The 16,130-nt window shown below is 33.7% G+C and overlaps 1 protein-coding gene across 1 annotated transcript; it reads left to right on the top strand.

Moving 5' to 3' along the window:
• The first annotated feature begins 1,919 nt into the window (after nt 1–1,919).
• Nucleotides 1,920–5,448, top strand: LOC139840831 (ABC transporter I family member 6, chloroplastic-like). Its single transcript, XM_071831075.1, has 6 exons — nt 1,920–2,375; nt 2,605–2,655; nt 3,310–3,531; nt 3,884–4,006; nt 4,200–4,376; nt 5,337–5,448. Exons 1-6 carry the CDS (start codon nt 1,920–1,922, stop codon nt 5,421–5,423), a joined length of 1,116 nt encoding a protein of 371 aa, XP_071687176.1. The 3' UTR covers nt 5,424–5,448.
• The last annotated feature ends 10,682 nt before the right edge of the window (nt 5,449–16,130 follow it).

Here is a 16,130-nt window from a genome sequence, read left to right as displayed (position 1 = left end):
TTGTTAAAATACCTAATGAGATACTTACTTATAATAATATCATGTTAACTATATATATAATCATATATATGTCATCATATAGTTTTTACAAGTTTTAACGTTCGTGAATCACCGGTCAACTTGGGTGGTCAAATGTCTATATGAAACCTATTTCAATTAATCAAGTCTTAACAAGTGTGATTGCTTAACATGTTGGAAACACTTAATCATGTAAATAATAATTTCATTTAATATATATATATATAAACATGGAAAAGTTCGGGTCACTATATAAACCAGACACACACCCAAACCATTACGCTGCTCGTCCATTTCTGAAATATTTCATAACTTAATTTTACTTATTCCATTTCTATTTCTTTCTTCTTCTCCATTTAATCGATCGAAGATAAATTCCACCATAACAACGAACATCAAAGAATTGGTTTTATGTTTTGCAAACGAAACAGAAGTAAACGGTTTTGGTTTATATAGATTGACAGAAAAGGAAAAGAAAAGAGAATCACACAGCAACAGCTTCTTTTATGAACACGATGAACTCAAACATCGAATTCAAGTTTCCCGACGTTTTTAGATTATGTTTACATCATGAAATAGGTCATAAATCATTCCTAGAACGTTTGTGAATCGTCAATTGATCCAGAAACATCAAGACAAAATCAAATTTCACGAAGAACAAAATCTTTGATTTTTTGATTTGAAACTTTGACTCGAAAATTAGAGTTCAATATGAGGAATTGGAACGTGAAATTTTGCAGGCAGTTTAAGTGGATGATTCCTAACAAGACTGAAATTTTAGTTTTTGAAATTGATTCGAATTTTGCTTTTGATAAAAGAAGTGACACGAACAAAGGTATCGACTGTTTTCTTAATTTCAGTTTAATTTCTCAAATAAAAGCTGTTAATGTAATTGATAATGATGGTGGAAAGTCGACTGGTTTTATAAACAAAGAAGATGTCATCGATTGATATATATTGAGTAGGTGTCGACAATGAATCACAGACAATCAGGAAAAAAAAGGTGATAGGGATACCTAACTGAATCCACTTCTTTATCTGATTCTATATATTTTATACTTAATTTTAGTAGTTAATCAATATATTAATAATTATAATTCTGTAAATAAATTAGTAATAATAATAATAGAATTAATAATAATAATATTAATAATAATAATATCAAAATAATACTAATAATAATAATAACTAAAATCATAATTATAATAATGATAATAATAGTAATAACAACATTAATAATAAATGATAGTTTTTATAATAATAATGATATTAATAATGATAACAATAATACTAGTAATAATAATAATAATATAACAATTTAAATGTATCAAATTTTATATCAATATATTATAAATAATAATATTAATAATACTGATATTAATATTAATATTAATATTAATATTAATATTAATATTTATTTTTAATGATGAAAGTAATATTAATATAACAACTATATATTAACTTATAATTAATATTACATATTATTAATTATTAATTATGTAATATTTAATAATTATATAATATATATTATATATATTATATAATAACATATATTTAATATTTAATATTTACACATTTTATATATATTACAATATACATATAATATTAATTATGTATAGAAATCATATATATATATATATATATATATATATATATATATACACACACAATTGTTCGTGAATCGTTAGAAACAGTCGTAGGGTAATTGAATTCTTATAAACAGTTCAAAAATTTTGAAGCTCAATATTACAGACGTTGCTTATCGTGTCAGAAATATCAAATCATATAGAGATTTGATTTAAAATTAGTCGAAATTTTCCGGGTCATTACATTAAGTTATACAGTAAGTCGGCCATGAACTCTGATGATAAAAACTGATTCAAAAATTTCACGATTAACACATGAGAGGAAAATCGTCTAATCGATATTTAAAAAGACATGAGGCAAGAATTGAAATCATCCCAAGGACAACACCAAACAAGTACAATCCGGGTATTTGGTTAACTAATTTTTGTGAACACCACCTGTTATTCCAAAAAGCCATCAGGTCACCAGCAGCAATGTCTCTACTCAACCGATTTGGATATTGCTCTTCTCCTTCTGCACCTACTCTTTCATTCAAACAATCAATCTCCGACTTCAGTATATTTACATCCCCTGCCGTTCCCCGTAACCGCCGTTATTCTAACGGATTTCCATCGTTAAAGTTAACGGCAATACTCGCCACTGAATCTCCAACCGTTTCTGTATCTGGTCCGCCGAAGCTTGTATTGGAAGTCAAAGACCTAACGGCAGTTATAACTGAATCAGGACAGAAGATTCTAAACGGTCTTAATCTTTCAATCTACGAAGGCGAGGTTTATTTCACTTTCAGTTCAATTGAACATAATAATTATATTATCATAATCGAATTTTTGAATAAATAATCCTTTTGTAATTTAGCATTGTGCCTCTTTTGGTTGTAATAATTGATACTACGTCGTTTATATTCGATACTGTATATGTTAGAGATATTAATCATTTAGATACATGTATAAAGGACAAATTTAAAAGATATAATGGTGTTTGAATTGTTGATTTGACTAGATTCATGCTATTATGGGAAAGAATGGTTCCGGAAAGAGTACCTTTGCGAAGGTTAGTATATTAATTTTATGGATTTTGCTAACGACAGCCTAACTGTTCTTAAAAGTGGTGTAAATTTTAGTGACCGCCTCATGAAAGTCGATGCTTAACTTCCAGGTACAACCATTTCATGCACACTAATAACAGCCCTGAGGACTGTCGCTAGCAAAATCCTTATTTTATTTTGAGTTCATACAGTAGCTTTCATACGTCAGAAATAACGCTATCATCGGTTAAGCATATTTTCTAGTTTTGCATCATATTCTGTTTAATCTTATGATGTGAAAGTGCTTAGCTTTTGATCTCCGTTATCGCAAAGAACTAATAGTATTGATATGAGGCCCATTTTGTAGTAGTTGAAGGCTATTTGAGACATGTGATTAGTAACCACATTTTTTTTTTTAAATATGACATGTCTTCTTAGAAAGTAAAAGTTGCAATATTTTGGTATGGAGGGGTGTCAATGACTTATTATATCGTTTGTCATGGAATTGAAGTGATGTTTCTGGTTATGCATACACTAAGTCACTAAGATATGTATGCATGCGGTATGGAGTTTATATACGTTATGTTTAGCTAAATGGTAACAGGGTCGTTAATATGTGGCTGTTTAATACACAATAATCGTTTGATTCTAAGCTATTTTTCTGTATATTTGTTTTGTAGGTTCTTGTTGGTCACAAAGATTATGAAGTTGCTGGAGGTTCAGTTGTTTTCAAGGGAGAGAATTTGCTTGAGATGGAAGCAGAAGACAGATCGCTTGCTGGGCTTTTCTTAAGCTTTCAATCTCCTGTTGAAATTCCAGGAGTAAGCAACAGTGATTTTTTGCAGATGGCCTACAATGCCAGAAGAAGGAAACTTGGTCAGCCAGAGCTTGATCCACTTCAGGTATATAGTTGTTAACTATAAAGAATTTTGCTAGTTTTCTCCGTTTGAAACTTTTTGTACCTTTATATATTATCCGAAAGTGCTCAAGAAATTAGAAAGGTTATGAAGAAATTAGGATGGTTATGGTTGACAATTGAAAAAGGAAATGGATTCTTTACTCCTTGTGAAAGATGTTTCAGAAGATCTAACTTCATAGTTGAGGATTTTGTCCAAATTCGTATTACAATTACAAAGCCCCTTCCTTCACATGTCTAAAATCCGTGTGTGTGTGTGTGTATTCTTGATGGCTGCACTTTTCTTCTGCTAAATTTGGTGAGTAGGTTTTGATTTTGATGATAATGTTCATTTGCAGTTTTATGGGTACATCATGCCAAAGCTGGAAATGGTGAATATAAAGGCCGACTTTCTAAATAGAAATGTTAATGAAGGATTTAGTGGCGGTGAAAAGAAGCGAAACGAAATATTGCAACTTGCCGTATGTATATCCTATATAGTATTCCCAAATATGCAATTTATAGATCAATAATTGTTTGCTCTTCTTGACCTAATAGTTAAAATGCATTTTTTGCTTTTTTGGAAATCATACATCTACTTTCTGTGCATATTATTCTTTCTACTTGTAATGATCTAATTTCCATTATGCTCTGTCTTATTCTATATTATTGCAGGTGCTTGGGGCGGAATTGGCAATATTGGATGAAATTGATTCTGGGTTAGACGTTGATGCATTAAGAGATGTTTCAAAAGCTGTTAACGCGCTAATGACTCCTACAAACTCCGTTTTGATGATTACTCATTACCGACGGCTCCTGGAGTTTATTAAACCCACCTATATCCACATCATGGTAACTTTTCTGTTTGTTTATTCATGTTGTATGTGTAACATGAATGAATCTTATTTTTTAACGGTGGTTCTATTATTTAGAATTACAACTCTTCTTGATAATATGACCTATGATATATATACATGCATGTTAGATTTTGGTTTTAGTTGAAGTATGAAAAATGGAGAAGAATTGTCTGATTGGTCAACTCAACCTGATCCGGCCTGTTTCGGCTAATACTAAGATAGTAGTAATGATCTTATTTATGCAAAGAAGTAATAAGGATCTGTTTTAACCCAAATCCACTTTGATCCATTACCCAGCCTACATAACCTGCCCATGTTCCCACCTTTGGTAAGTTCTACACATGTCCTCAAGTCCTATATACAACTCTAAAGTTAATGGGATCTTTTTGAAGTTAGTTTATTATAAACATCCATAATTTATTGTTTATGGTGTGTCATGTGTTTTAGCTACAACGTAGAAGGTAGAAGGTTTTCCCTGTTTGGGCTACCCAGGAGGGCGAGTAATCCGACCCCATACTCTGATGTACGCAACCTAGCAGGATTACTCCCTGGCTGTTTTCAACCCATCCCCGGCCACCACTAAATCTTCGCCCTATACGAGATTCGAACTTGAGACCTCACTCAGGGCCCCAACCACTGGGCTATCTAGTGAGCTATCTAGTGATGGTTTGTGTTTTAGCTACAACGTGTTACATTATTTTGGCTTATGTGCTCATATATAGTGTAATATACAGTTGCTATCAATTCGAGTGCCAAAGCATTTTCTCGCATTGAGACTTTTAAAGTGATATTTTTGATTACTTTGAGAAAAATATATGTTCATATGAGACCCATTCCAATTTATTTTCTCAGCTTGCGGGATTACGGCTTACCTTAATTCGCCTGTCTTTTAAAAACTATATATTATATATTATTGTTCTAATGTGGCTGATATTTTTTATAATTTTATTCGTAGGACGGGGGTAGAATTTCGAAGACCGGTGACATCTCTATAGCTAGTATTCTTGAGAAAGAAGGCTATAAAGCAATGTCCACCACATAATTGCAGAGTATTAAGGTATAATTTCTTGTTTCTCCTTCAAGTTGTCCAAAAAGATATAAAGGGGGTGGTAAACCCATTCACTATTATTAGTTGTCCAGTGTACAGTTAATTTAAACGTGCTTTACAATATTATGATAATTATTTCCTCGGCGGTTTTATGATAAGACCATAAGCAACAAATGTGACAATGAACAGGGTTTTGGGGTCAAAAGACCCAGAACACATATTTTTTTGGTTAGGGTTGGCTTTGTTAACCCAAAATCTTGGTCCACAGTTTTAATAACTTTTTATTGATCGTGTTACCATCCTAATGTCCTGATACTCTCACAAGATGTGTTAGGTTTAAACCTCACCAGCACATCAGAGCCAAAATGCTCCCTTCCCCGGGTAAGGGAAAACCTTATCCGTTTACCTGTTTGTTGATTGTGTGTCAAATATGATTTTGGATTTTATATTATTTAAATATAAATAAATATTAAGCTATGTTTTTAAAGTAAATTATTAAGTTGGGCAGTTTTATACTTATATGCATTAGAAATACACTTCGATTGACTTCAAACATGTTTCATTTGTAGCTAATATAGTTTATTTCACCTGTTTGACCCATCAGAGATAAAACCTTACCCCAATTGACCCATTAATAAGTAATTGGATGGATATTGTCACCTCTATCTACTACGGAGTATATAACAATCTACTTTTTGAGATATACACACACCCATCACATAACCCTTAATACAACCTAGTACCAACTGAGGGACTTGAACTCGCAGCCTTGATTGTTGAGCCACCTTAATTTTGCTAAGAACGTAGACAATGATAGACCAACCCAATTTAGATGCGTACTAACACTTCGTCCCACCAGAAGTGTCCACTTTGACTTTTCCTAGTCCTTCATCAATTTTGACTCTAAATATTTTAATTTGTGTTATATAATATTTGATTAAAATTATATAAATAGATTGAGTTTTAAATGTGTTTCCATTGGTATAACTTTGATGATCTATTATATAACACAAACAAAAATATTTAAAGTCAAAGTTGATATAAAAAGACTACTAAAAGTCAAAGTGGACACTTTTGGTGGGACGGAGTGAGTATTTGATACTGATGATTATAACCTCCCAGGTAGCCTTAGCAGGGAAAAAACCTTCTACCTTCTACCTTTTACCTTTACCTCTGCTGTATACAATTTACAGAAACTATTTCTTCTGGCTAATTTGGTCTTTTGGCCCCATTTGACGTGATTACTGATTTTTTTTCTTTCTAAAATATAAATATACTATGGTCATCTGATCCATTAGTAAAGTAATTAATTTGATGATAATATGACAGTTGTTGTACGTTCATGTCAATGAAGTTTTGGCACAATTTTTGCACTGTAGAGAATTTTCAAGATTACTTGAAATACTAGTTGCTTATGATTATCAATCAAGATAGACGCCAGGGTGTTCCGGAAAATTTGCGTTGACCATTACAACAGTTCCTTGAGAAAACATTTAAGACACATATAGATGTTGTGTTACTCTTTATTTGTAAGTAGATAATTTTTTGAATATGCTTGCTACCGTTCATGCCCGTTGTATACTTGTATTACATGTGTGTCCACAATAGATATAAACAAGAGTTGTGGGGGTCCCGCTTCGCTGGGAACGATTTTAATTGAAAAAATCGTGAACAAAAAAAAAGTCGTTAGTAATAGTTGTTATATGTGTTCATATATGCTATCTCACTCACTTTCCCCAAGTAATAAAGCTAAGAAAACAAATTTGAACAAAAAAACATGAACAGTAAAAAAAAGTGAATAGTGTCGTGGTTGTGAACAGTAAAGTAAATTTGGATATTATTTAGACAAAATTGCTGAAATGGTCCCTGTGGTTTGTACTAAAATGCCGGTTTCGTCCCTATGCTTTTTTTTGATGGATTTGGTCCCAGTGGTTTGTTAATGTTACTGATTTAGTCCCTATTTCTGACGGCCGTCAAAAAATGCCGTTAACTCCAGTCATGTGCCAGACATGTGAGGGTATTTTCGTCTATTTCTTTTCTTTATTTACAATATTGCTGAGATGGTCCCTGTGGGAATCAAATTGAGCAGGTCGTCACTTCCATAAGAACACAAAATCAAAATCTGGATTCATAGTAAATTGAGCTCGAAAATCAATTGAAACCTCATCTATATGCAGTGACTAACATGTGTTGTGAAGCAAGTTCCATCAAAACACCATGAAATTCCTGAATTCGATCATGAACAGCTCGTATCCTTCTTTATGAACTTCAAAATTAAAAAACAAGATCTAATGTTGTTTATATAACGACCCTCATTTTTCGATTCTATACCTTTCCTTATTAAATGTCCAACAATATAATAAAACTTAACAATTAAACTTTAATTAACGGTTGTTAAGTATTAAGAATTATAAATTATATTAATTAACTTTATACATTGGCAAATTAATAAAAGACGGAAATAATAAGTTAATTAATTTTCGTGAACAAAAGGTAATAAATTAAAGTTTAAAGTATATAACTTAATTAATCTTAAAACAACTTTAGGGATTATTTAATCTAATTTAAAGTGCAAGGACTAAAACGAAAAATCCCAAAACTCCTCCCTTGATAATGCCTAGCCCAAAAAAAAATAAAAAATAAAATGTCTAAAATACCCAGTGTTGTAAAAGTCGGCCGACTTGACCGACGCGTCGGCCGATGCGTCGTTTTTTTGGGTTCTCCGTCCCGTTTTTTCAGAAAACGACTCAAAAGACGGTCAGAGCTAAAAGTTCGGTCAAAGTCTGTCAAAAATGGTCAAAGACAGTCAAATTTTCGTCAAGATCTGATATATTTTAAAATTAAGGGTTGTTTTCATTTTTTGGGCCGCTCTTTTCTTTATGTACGTATTGATTATGTACTCGGTAACATTAATTGAGTTTGAAGTTTGATTGTTTTTAAATTCAAGTTCTTATTTAAGAAATTTATGGTACATAATCAACTATTTTTTATATATATAAATATATATTTAAGAAATTATTAATAAAGTCAACGTTGGTCAACGACCGATGCGTCCCCGACGCGTCCCCCGACTCGGCCGACGCGTCCTTTTTAGGTCTCGACCGATGCGTCCCCGACTCGCGACTTTTACAACCTTGAAAATACCCCTCCCAATTTTCGGCTCCCATGACCCCCATTACTTCCTCTCCAAGTCCAACTTGTTCCCTAAGTAAACCTAACCCTAATTCTAGAATTTCCTTAGCACTCCTGTAAATAGAGGCCTAATGAAATGTCCCGTTCTTATTGATTAAAAACGTTCCATATTAATTGATTTCGTTGTGAGGTTTTGACCTCTATATGAGACGTTTTTCAAAGACTGCATTCATTTTAAAACAAACCATAACCTTTATTTCATCAATAAAGGTTTAAAAAGCTTTTACGTAGATTATCAAATAATGATAATCTAAAATATCATGTTTACACACGACCATTACATAATGGTTTACAATACAAATATGTTACAACAAAATAAGTTTCTTGAATGCAGTTTTTACACAATATCATACAAGCATGGACTCCAAATCTCGTCCTTATTTAAGTATGCGACAGCGGAAGCTCTTAATAATCACCTGAGAATAAACATGCTTAAAACGTCAACAAAAATGTTGGTGAGTTATAGGTTTAACCTATATATATCAAATCATAACAATAGACCACAAGATTTCATATTTCAATACACATCCCATACATAGAGATAAAAATCATTCATATGGTGAACACCTGGTAACCGACATTAACAAGATGCATATATAAGAATATCCCCATCATTCCGGGACACCCTTCGGATATGATATAAATTTCGAAGTACTAAAGCATCCGGTACTTTGGATGGGGTTTGTTAGGCCCAATAGATCTATCTTTAGGATTCGCGTCAATTAGGGTGTCTGTTCCCTAATTCTTAGATTACCAGACTTAATAAAAAGGGGCATATTCGATTTCGATAATTCAACCATAGAATGTAGTTTCACGTACTTGTGTCTATTTTGTAAATCATTTATAAAACCTGCATGTATTCTCATCCCAAAAATATTAGATTTTAAAAGTGGGACTATAACTCACTTTCACAGATTTTTACTTCGTCGGGAAGTAAGACTTGGCAACTGGTTGATTCACGAACCTATAACAATATATACATATATATCAAAGTATGTTCAAAATATATTTACAACACTTTTAATATATTTTGATGTTTTAAGTTTATTAAGTCAGCTGTCCTCGTTAGTAACCTACAACTAGTTGTCCACAGTTAGATGTACAGAAATAAATCGATAAATATTATCTTGAATCAATCCACGACCCAGTGTATACGTATCTCAGTATTGATCACAACTCAAACTATATATATTTTGGAATCAACCTCAACCCTGTATAGCTAACTCCAACATTCACATATAGAGTGTCTATGGTTGTTCCGAAATATATATAGATGTGTCGACATGATAGGTCGAAACATTGTATACGTGTCTATGGTATCTCAAGATTACATAATATACAATACAAGTTGATTAAGTTATGGTTGGAATAGATTTGTTACCAATTTTCACGTAGCTAAAATAAGAAAAATTATCCAATCTTGTTTTACCCATAACTTCTTCATTTTAAATCCGTTTTGAGTGAATCAAATTGCTATGGTTTCATATTGAACTCTATTTTATGAATCTAAACAGAAAAAGTATAGGTTTATAGTCGGAAAAATAAGTTACAAGTCGTTTTTGTAAAGGTAGTCATTTTAGTCGAAAGAACGACGTCTAGATGACCATTTTAGAAAACATGCTTCCACTTTGAGTTTAACCATAATTTTTGGATATAGTTTCATGTTCATAGTAAAAATCATTTTCTCATAATAACAACTTTTAAATCAAAGTTTATCATAGTTTTTAATTAACTAACCCAAAACAGCCCGCGGTGTTACTACGACGGCGTAAATCCGGTTTTACGGTGTTTTTCGTGTTTCCAGGTTTTAAATCATTAAGTTAGCATATCATATAGATATAGAACATGTGTTTAGTTGATTTTAAAAGTCAAGTTAGAAGGATTAACTTTTGTTTGCGAACAAGTTTAGAATTAACTAAACTATGTTCTAGTGATTACAAGTTTAAACCTTCGAATAAGATAGCTTTATATGTATGAATCGAATGATGTTATGAACATCATTACTACCTTAAGTTCCTTGGATAAACCTACTGGAAAAGAAAAAAATAGATCTAGCTTCAACGGATCCTTGGATGGCTCGAAGTTCTTGAAGCAGAATCATGACACGAAAACAAGTTCAAGTAAGATCATCACTTGAAATAAGATTGTTATAGTTATAGAAATTGAACCAAAGTTTGAATATGATTATTACCTTGTATAAGAATGATAACCTACTGTAAGAAACAAAGATTTCTTGAGGTTGGATGATCACCTTACAAGATTGGAAGTGAGCTAGTAAACTTGAAAGTATTCTTGATTTTATGTAACTAGAACTTGTAAAATATATGAAGAACACTTAGAACTTGAAGATAGAACTTGAGAGAGATCAATTAGATGAAGAAAATTGAAGAATGAAAGTGTTTGTAGGTGTTTTTGGTCGTTGGTGTATGGATTAGATATAAAGGATATGTAATTTTGTTTTCATGTAAATAAGTCATGAATGATTACTCATATTTTTGTAATTTTATGAGATATTTCATGCTAGTTGCCAAATGATGGTTCCCACATGTGTTAGGTGACTCACATGGGCTGCTAAGAGCTGATCATTGGAGTGTATATACCAATAGTACATACATCTAAAAGCTGTGTATTGTACGAGTACGAATACAGGTGCATACGAGTAGAATTGTTGATGAAACTGAACGAGGATGTAATTGTAAGCATTTTTGTTAAGTAGAAGTATTTTGATAAGTGTCTTGAAGTCTTTCAAAAGTGTATGAATACATATTAAAACACTACATGTATATACATTTTAACTGAGTCGTTAAGTCATCGTTAGTCGTTACATGTAAATGTTGTTTTGAAACCTTTAGGTTAACGATCTTGTTGAATATTGTTAACCCATTGTTTATTATAACAAATGAGATGTTAAATTATTATATTATCATGATATTATGATATATAATATATCTTAGTATGATGTATATACAGTTAAATGTCGTTACAACGATAATCGTTACATATATGTCTCGTTTCGAAATCATTAAGTTAGTAGTCTTATTTTTACATATGTATTTCATTGTTAATACACTTAATAATATATTTACTTATCATTTAACATAATTAACCAAGTGTATCAATATCTTAATATGATTCATATGTACCTAGTAAGACGTTGTTATAACGATAATCGTTATATATATCGTTTTCGAGTTTCTTAAATTAATAGTCTCATTTTTATGTATATAACTCATTGTTAAAATACCTAATGAGATACATACTTATAATAAAAACATGTTAACTATATATATAACCATATATATGTCATCGTATAGTTTTTACAAGTTTTAACGTTCGTGAATCACCGGTCAACTTGGGTGGTCAATTGTCTATATGAAACATATTTCAATTAATCAAGTCTTAACAAGTTTGATTGCTTAACATGTTGGAAACATTTAATCATGTAAATATCAATCTCAATTAATATATATAAACATGGAAAAGTTCGGGTCACTACAGTACCTTCCCGTTAAATAAATTTCGTCCCGAAATTTTAAGCTGTTGAAGGTGTTGACGAATCTTCTGGAAATAGATGCGGGTATTTCTTCTTCATCTGATCTTCACGCTCCCAGGTGAACTCGGGTCCTCTACGAGCATTCCATCGAACCTTAACAATTGGTATCTTGTTTTGCTTAAGTCTTTTAACCTCACGATCCATTATTTCAACGGGTTCTTCGATGAATTGGAGTTTTTCGTTGATTTGGATTTCATCTAACGGAATAGTGAGATCTTCTTTAGCAAAACATTTCTTCAAATTCGAGACGTGGAAAGTGTTATGTACAGCCGCGAGTTGTTGAGGTAACTCAAGTCGGTAAGCTACTGGTCCGACACGATCAATAATCTTGAATGGTCCAATATACCTTGGATTTAATTTCCCTCGTTTACCAAATCGAACAACGCCTTTCCAAGGTGCAACTTTAAGCATGACCATCTCTCCAATTTCAAATTCTATATCTTTTCTTTTAATGTCAGCGTAGCTCTTTTGTCGACTTTGGGCGGTTTTCAACCGTTGTTGAATTTGGATGATCTTCTCGGTAGTTTCTTGTATAATCTCCGGACCCGTAATCTGTCTATCCCCCACTTCACTCCAAAAAATCGGAGACCTGCACTTTCTACCATAAAGTGCTTCAAACGGCGCCATCTCAATGCTTGAATGGTAGCTGTTGTTGTAGGAAAATTCTGCTAATGGTAGATGTCGATCCCAACTGTTTCCGAAATCAATAACACATGCTCGTAGCATGTCTTCAAGCGTTTGTATCGTCCTTTCGCTCTGCCCATCAGTTTGTGGATGATAGGCAGTACTCATGTCTAGACGAGTTCCTAATGCTTGCTGTAATGTCTGCCAGAATCTTGAAATAAATCTGCCATCCCTATCAGAGATAATAGAGATTGGGATTCCATGTCTGGAGACGACTTCCTTCAAATACAGTCGTGCTAACTTCTCCATCTTGTCATCTTCTCTTATTGGCAGGAAGTGTGCTGATTTGGTGAGACGATCAACTATTACCCAAATAGTATCAAAACCACTTGCAGTCCTTGGCAATTTAGTGATGAAATCCATGGTAATGTTTTCCCATTTCCATTCCGGGATTTCGGGTTGTTGAAGTAGACCTGATGGTTTCTGATGCTCAGCTTTGACCTTAGAACACGTCAAACATTCTCCTACGTATTTAGCAACATCGGCTTTCATACCCGGCCACCAAAAATGTTTCTTGAGATCCTTGTACATCTTCCCCGTTCCAGGATGTATTGAGTATCTGGTTTTATGAGCTTCTCTAAGTACCATTTCTCTCATATCTCCAAATTTTGGTACCCAAATCCTTTCAGCCCTATACCGGGTTCCGTCTTCCCAAATATTAAGATGCTTCTCCGATCCTTTGGGTATTTCATCCTTTAAATTTCCCTCTTTTAAAACTCCTTGTTGCGCCTCCTTTATTTGAGTAGTAAGGTTATTATGAATCATTATATTCATAGATTTTACTCGAATGGGTTCTCTGTCCTTCCTGCTCAAGGCATCGGCTACCACATTTACCTTCCCCGGGTGGTAACGAATCTCAAAGTCGTAATCATTCAATAATTCAATCCACCTACGCTGCCTCATATTCAGTTGTTTCTGATTAAATATGTGTTGAAGACTTTTGTGGTCGGTATATATAATACTTTTGACCCCATATAAGTAGTGCCTCCAAGTCTTTAATGCAAAAACAACCGCGCCTAATTCCAAATCATGCGTCGTATAATTTTGTTCGTGAATCTTCAATTGTCTAGACGCATAAGCAATCACCTTCGTTCGTTGCATTAATACACAACCGAGACCTTGCTTTGATGCGTCACAATAAATCACAAAATCATCATTCCCTTCAGGCAATGACAATATAGGTGCCGTAGTTAGCTTTTTCTTCAATAACTGAAACGCTTTCTCTTGTTCATCATTCCATTCAAATTTCTTCCCTTTATGCGTTAATGCAGTCAAGGGTTTTGCTATTCTGGAAAAGTCTTGGATGAACCTTCTGTAGTAACCAGCTAGTCCTAAAAACTGGCGTATGTGTTTCGGAGTTTTCGGGGTTTCCCACTTTTCAACAGTTTCTATCATTGCCGGATCCACCTTAATACCTTCTTTGTTCACTATGTGACCGAGGAATTGAACTTCTTCCAACCAAAATGCACACTTTGAAAACTTAGCGTACAATTCTTCCTTCCTCAATACTTCTAACACCTTTCTCAAATGTTCACCGTGTTCTTGGTCATTCTTTGAGTAAATAAGTATGTCATCAATGAAAACAATGACAAACTTGTCAAGGTATGGTCCACACACTCGGTTCATAAGGTCCATGAACACAGCTGGTGCATTAGTTAAACCAAACGGCATGACCATAAACTCGTAATGACCGTAACGTGTTCTGAAAGCAGTCTTTGGAATATCATCTTCTTTCACCCGCATTTGATGATACCCGGAACGTAAGTCAATCTTTGAATAAATAGACGAGCCTTGTAGTTGATCAAATAAGTCGTCGATTCTCGGCAGTGGGTAGCGGTTCTTGATGGTAAGTTTATTCAACTCTCGGTAGTCGATACACAACCTGAATGTACCATCTTTCTTCTTGACAAACAAAACAGGAGCTCCCCACGGTGATGTGCTTGGTCGAATGAAACCACGCTCTAAAAGTTCTTGTAATTGGCTTTGCAGTTCTTTCATCTCACTGGGTGCGAGTCTGTAAGGAGCACGAGCTATTGGTGTAGCTCCTGGTACAAGATCTATTTGAAATTCAACGGACCGATGTGGGGGTAATCCCGGTAATTCTTTCGGAAATACATCTGGAAATTCTTTTGCGACGGGAACATCATTGATGCTCTTTTCTTCAGTTTGTACTTTCTCGACGTGTGCTAGAACAGCATAGCAACCTTTTCTTATTAGTTTTTGTGCCTTCAAATTACTAATAAGATGTAGCTTCGTGTTGCCCTTTTCTCCGTACACCATTAAGGGTTTTCCTTTTTCTCGTATAATGCGAATTGCATTTTTGTAACAAACGATCTCTGCTTTCACTTCTTTCAACCAGTCCATACCAATTATCACATCAAAACTCCCTAACTCTACTGGTATCAAGTCAATCTTAAATGTTTCGCTAACCAGTTTAATTTCTCGATTCCGACATATATTATCTGCTGAAATTAATTTACCATTTGCTAATTCGAGTAAAAATTTACTATCCAAAGGCGTCAATGGACAACTTAATTTAGTACAAAAATCTCTACTCATATAGCTTCTATCCGCACCCGAATCAAATAAAACGTAAGCAGATTTATTGTCAATAAGAAACGTACCCGTAACAAGCTCCGGGTCTTCCTGTGCCTCTGCCGCATTAATATTGAAAACTCTTCCGCGGCCTTGTCCATTCGTGTTCTCCTGGTTCGGGCAATTTCTAATAATGTGGCCCGGTTTTCCACCTTTATAACAAACTACATTGGCATAACTTGCTCCGACACTACTTGCTCCGCCATTACTCGTTCCGACATCATTTGTTCCTTTCGTTCTATTAACCCCTGGTCCGTAGACCTCACACTTCGCCGCGCTATGACCATTTCTTTTACACTTGTTGCAAAATTTGGTGCAGAACCCCGAGTGATACTTTTCACACCTTTGGCATAGCTGCTTCTGATTGTTGTTGTTGTTGCGGTTATTATTGTTGTTGGGATGATTGTTGTAGTTGCTGTTGTTGTTGTTGTTGTTGTTGTTGTTGTTGTTGTTGGGCCGTTTGTTGTAGTTGCGATTGATGTTGCGATTGTTGGGATAATTGTTGCGATTATTGTTGTAATTGCTGTTGTTGTTGTTGTATTGGTGATTCTTATCACCGTTTTCCTCCCACTTTCTTTTGACTTGCTTCACATTGGCCTCTTCAGCAGTCTGTTCTTTAATTCTTTCTTCAATCTGGTTCACTAGTTTGTGAGCCATTCTACATGCCTGTTGTATGG

The sequence above is a fragment of the Rutidosis leptorrhynchoides genome, chromosome 4 (genome assembly GCF_046630445.1).
Source record: "Rutidosis leptorrhynchoides isolate AG116_Rl617_1_P2 chromosome 4, CSIRO_AGI_Rlap_v1, whole genome shotgun sequence".
NCBI lineage: Eukaryota > Viridiplantae > Streptophyta > Magnoliopsida > Asterales > Asteraceae > Rutidosis > Rutidosis leptorrhynchoides.
Note: the sequence above shows the minus strand (reverse complement) of the source record. Positions and strands in the feature narration are given on the sequence as shown.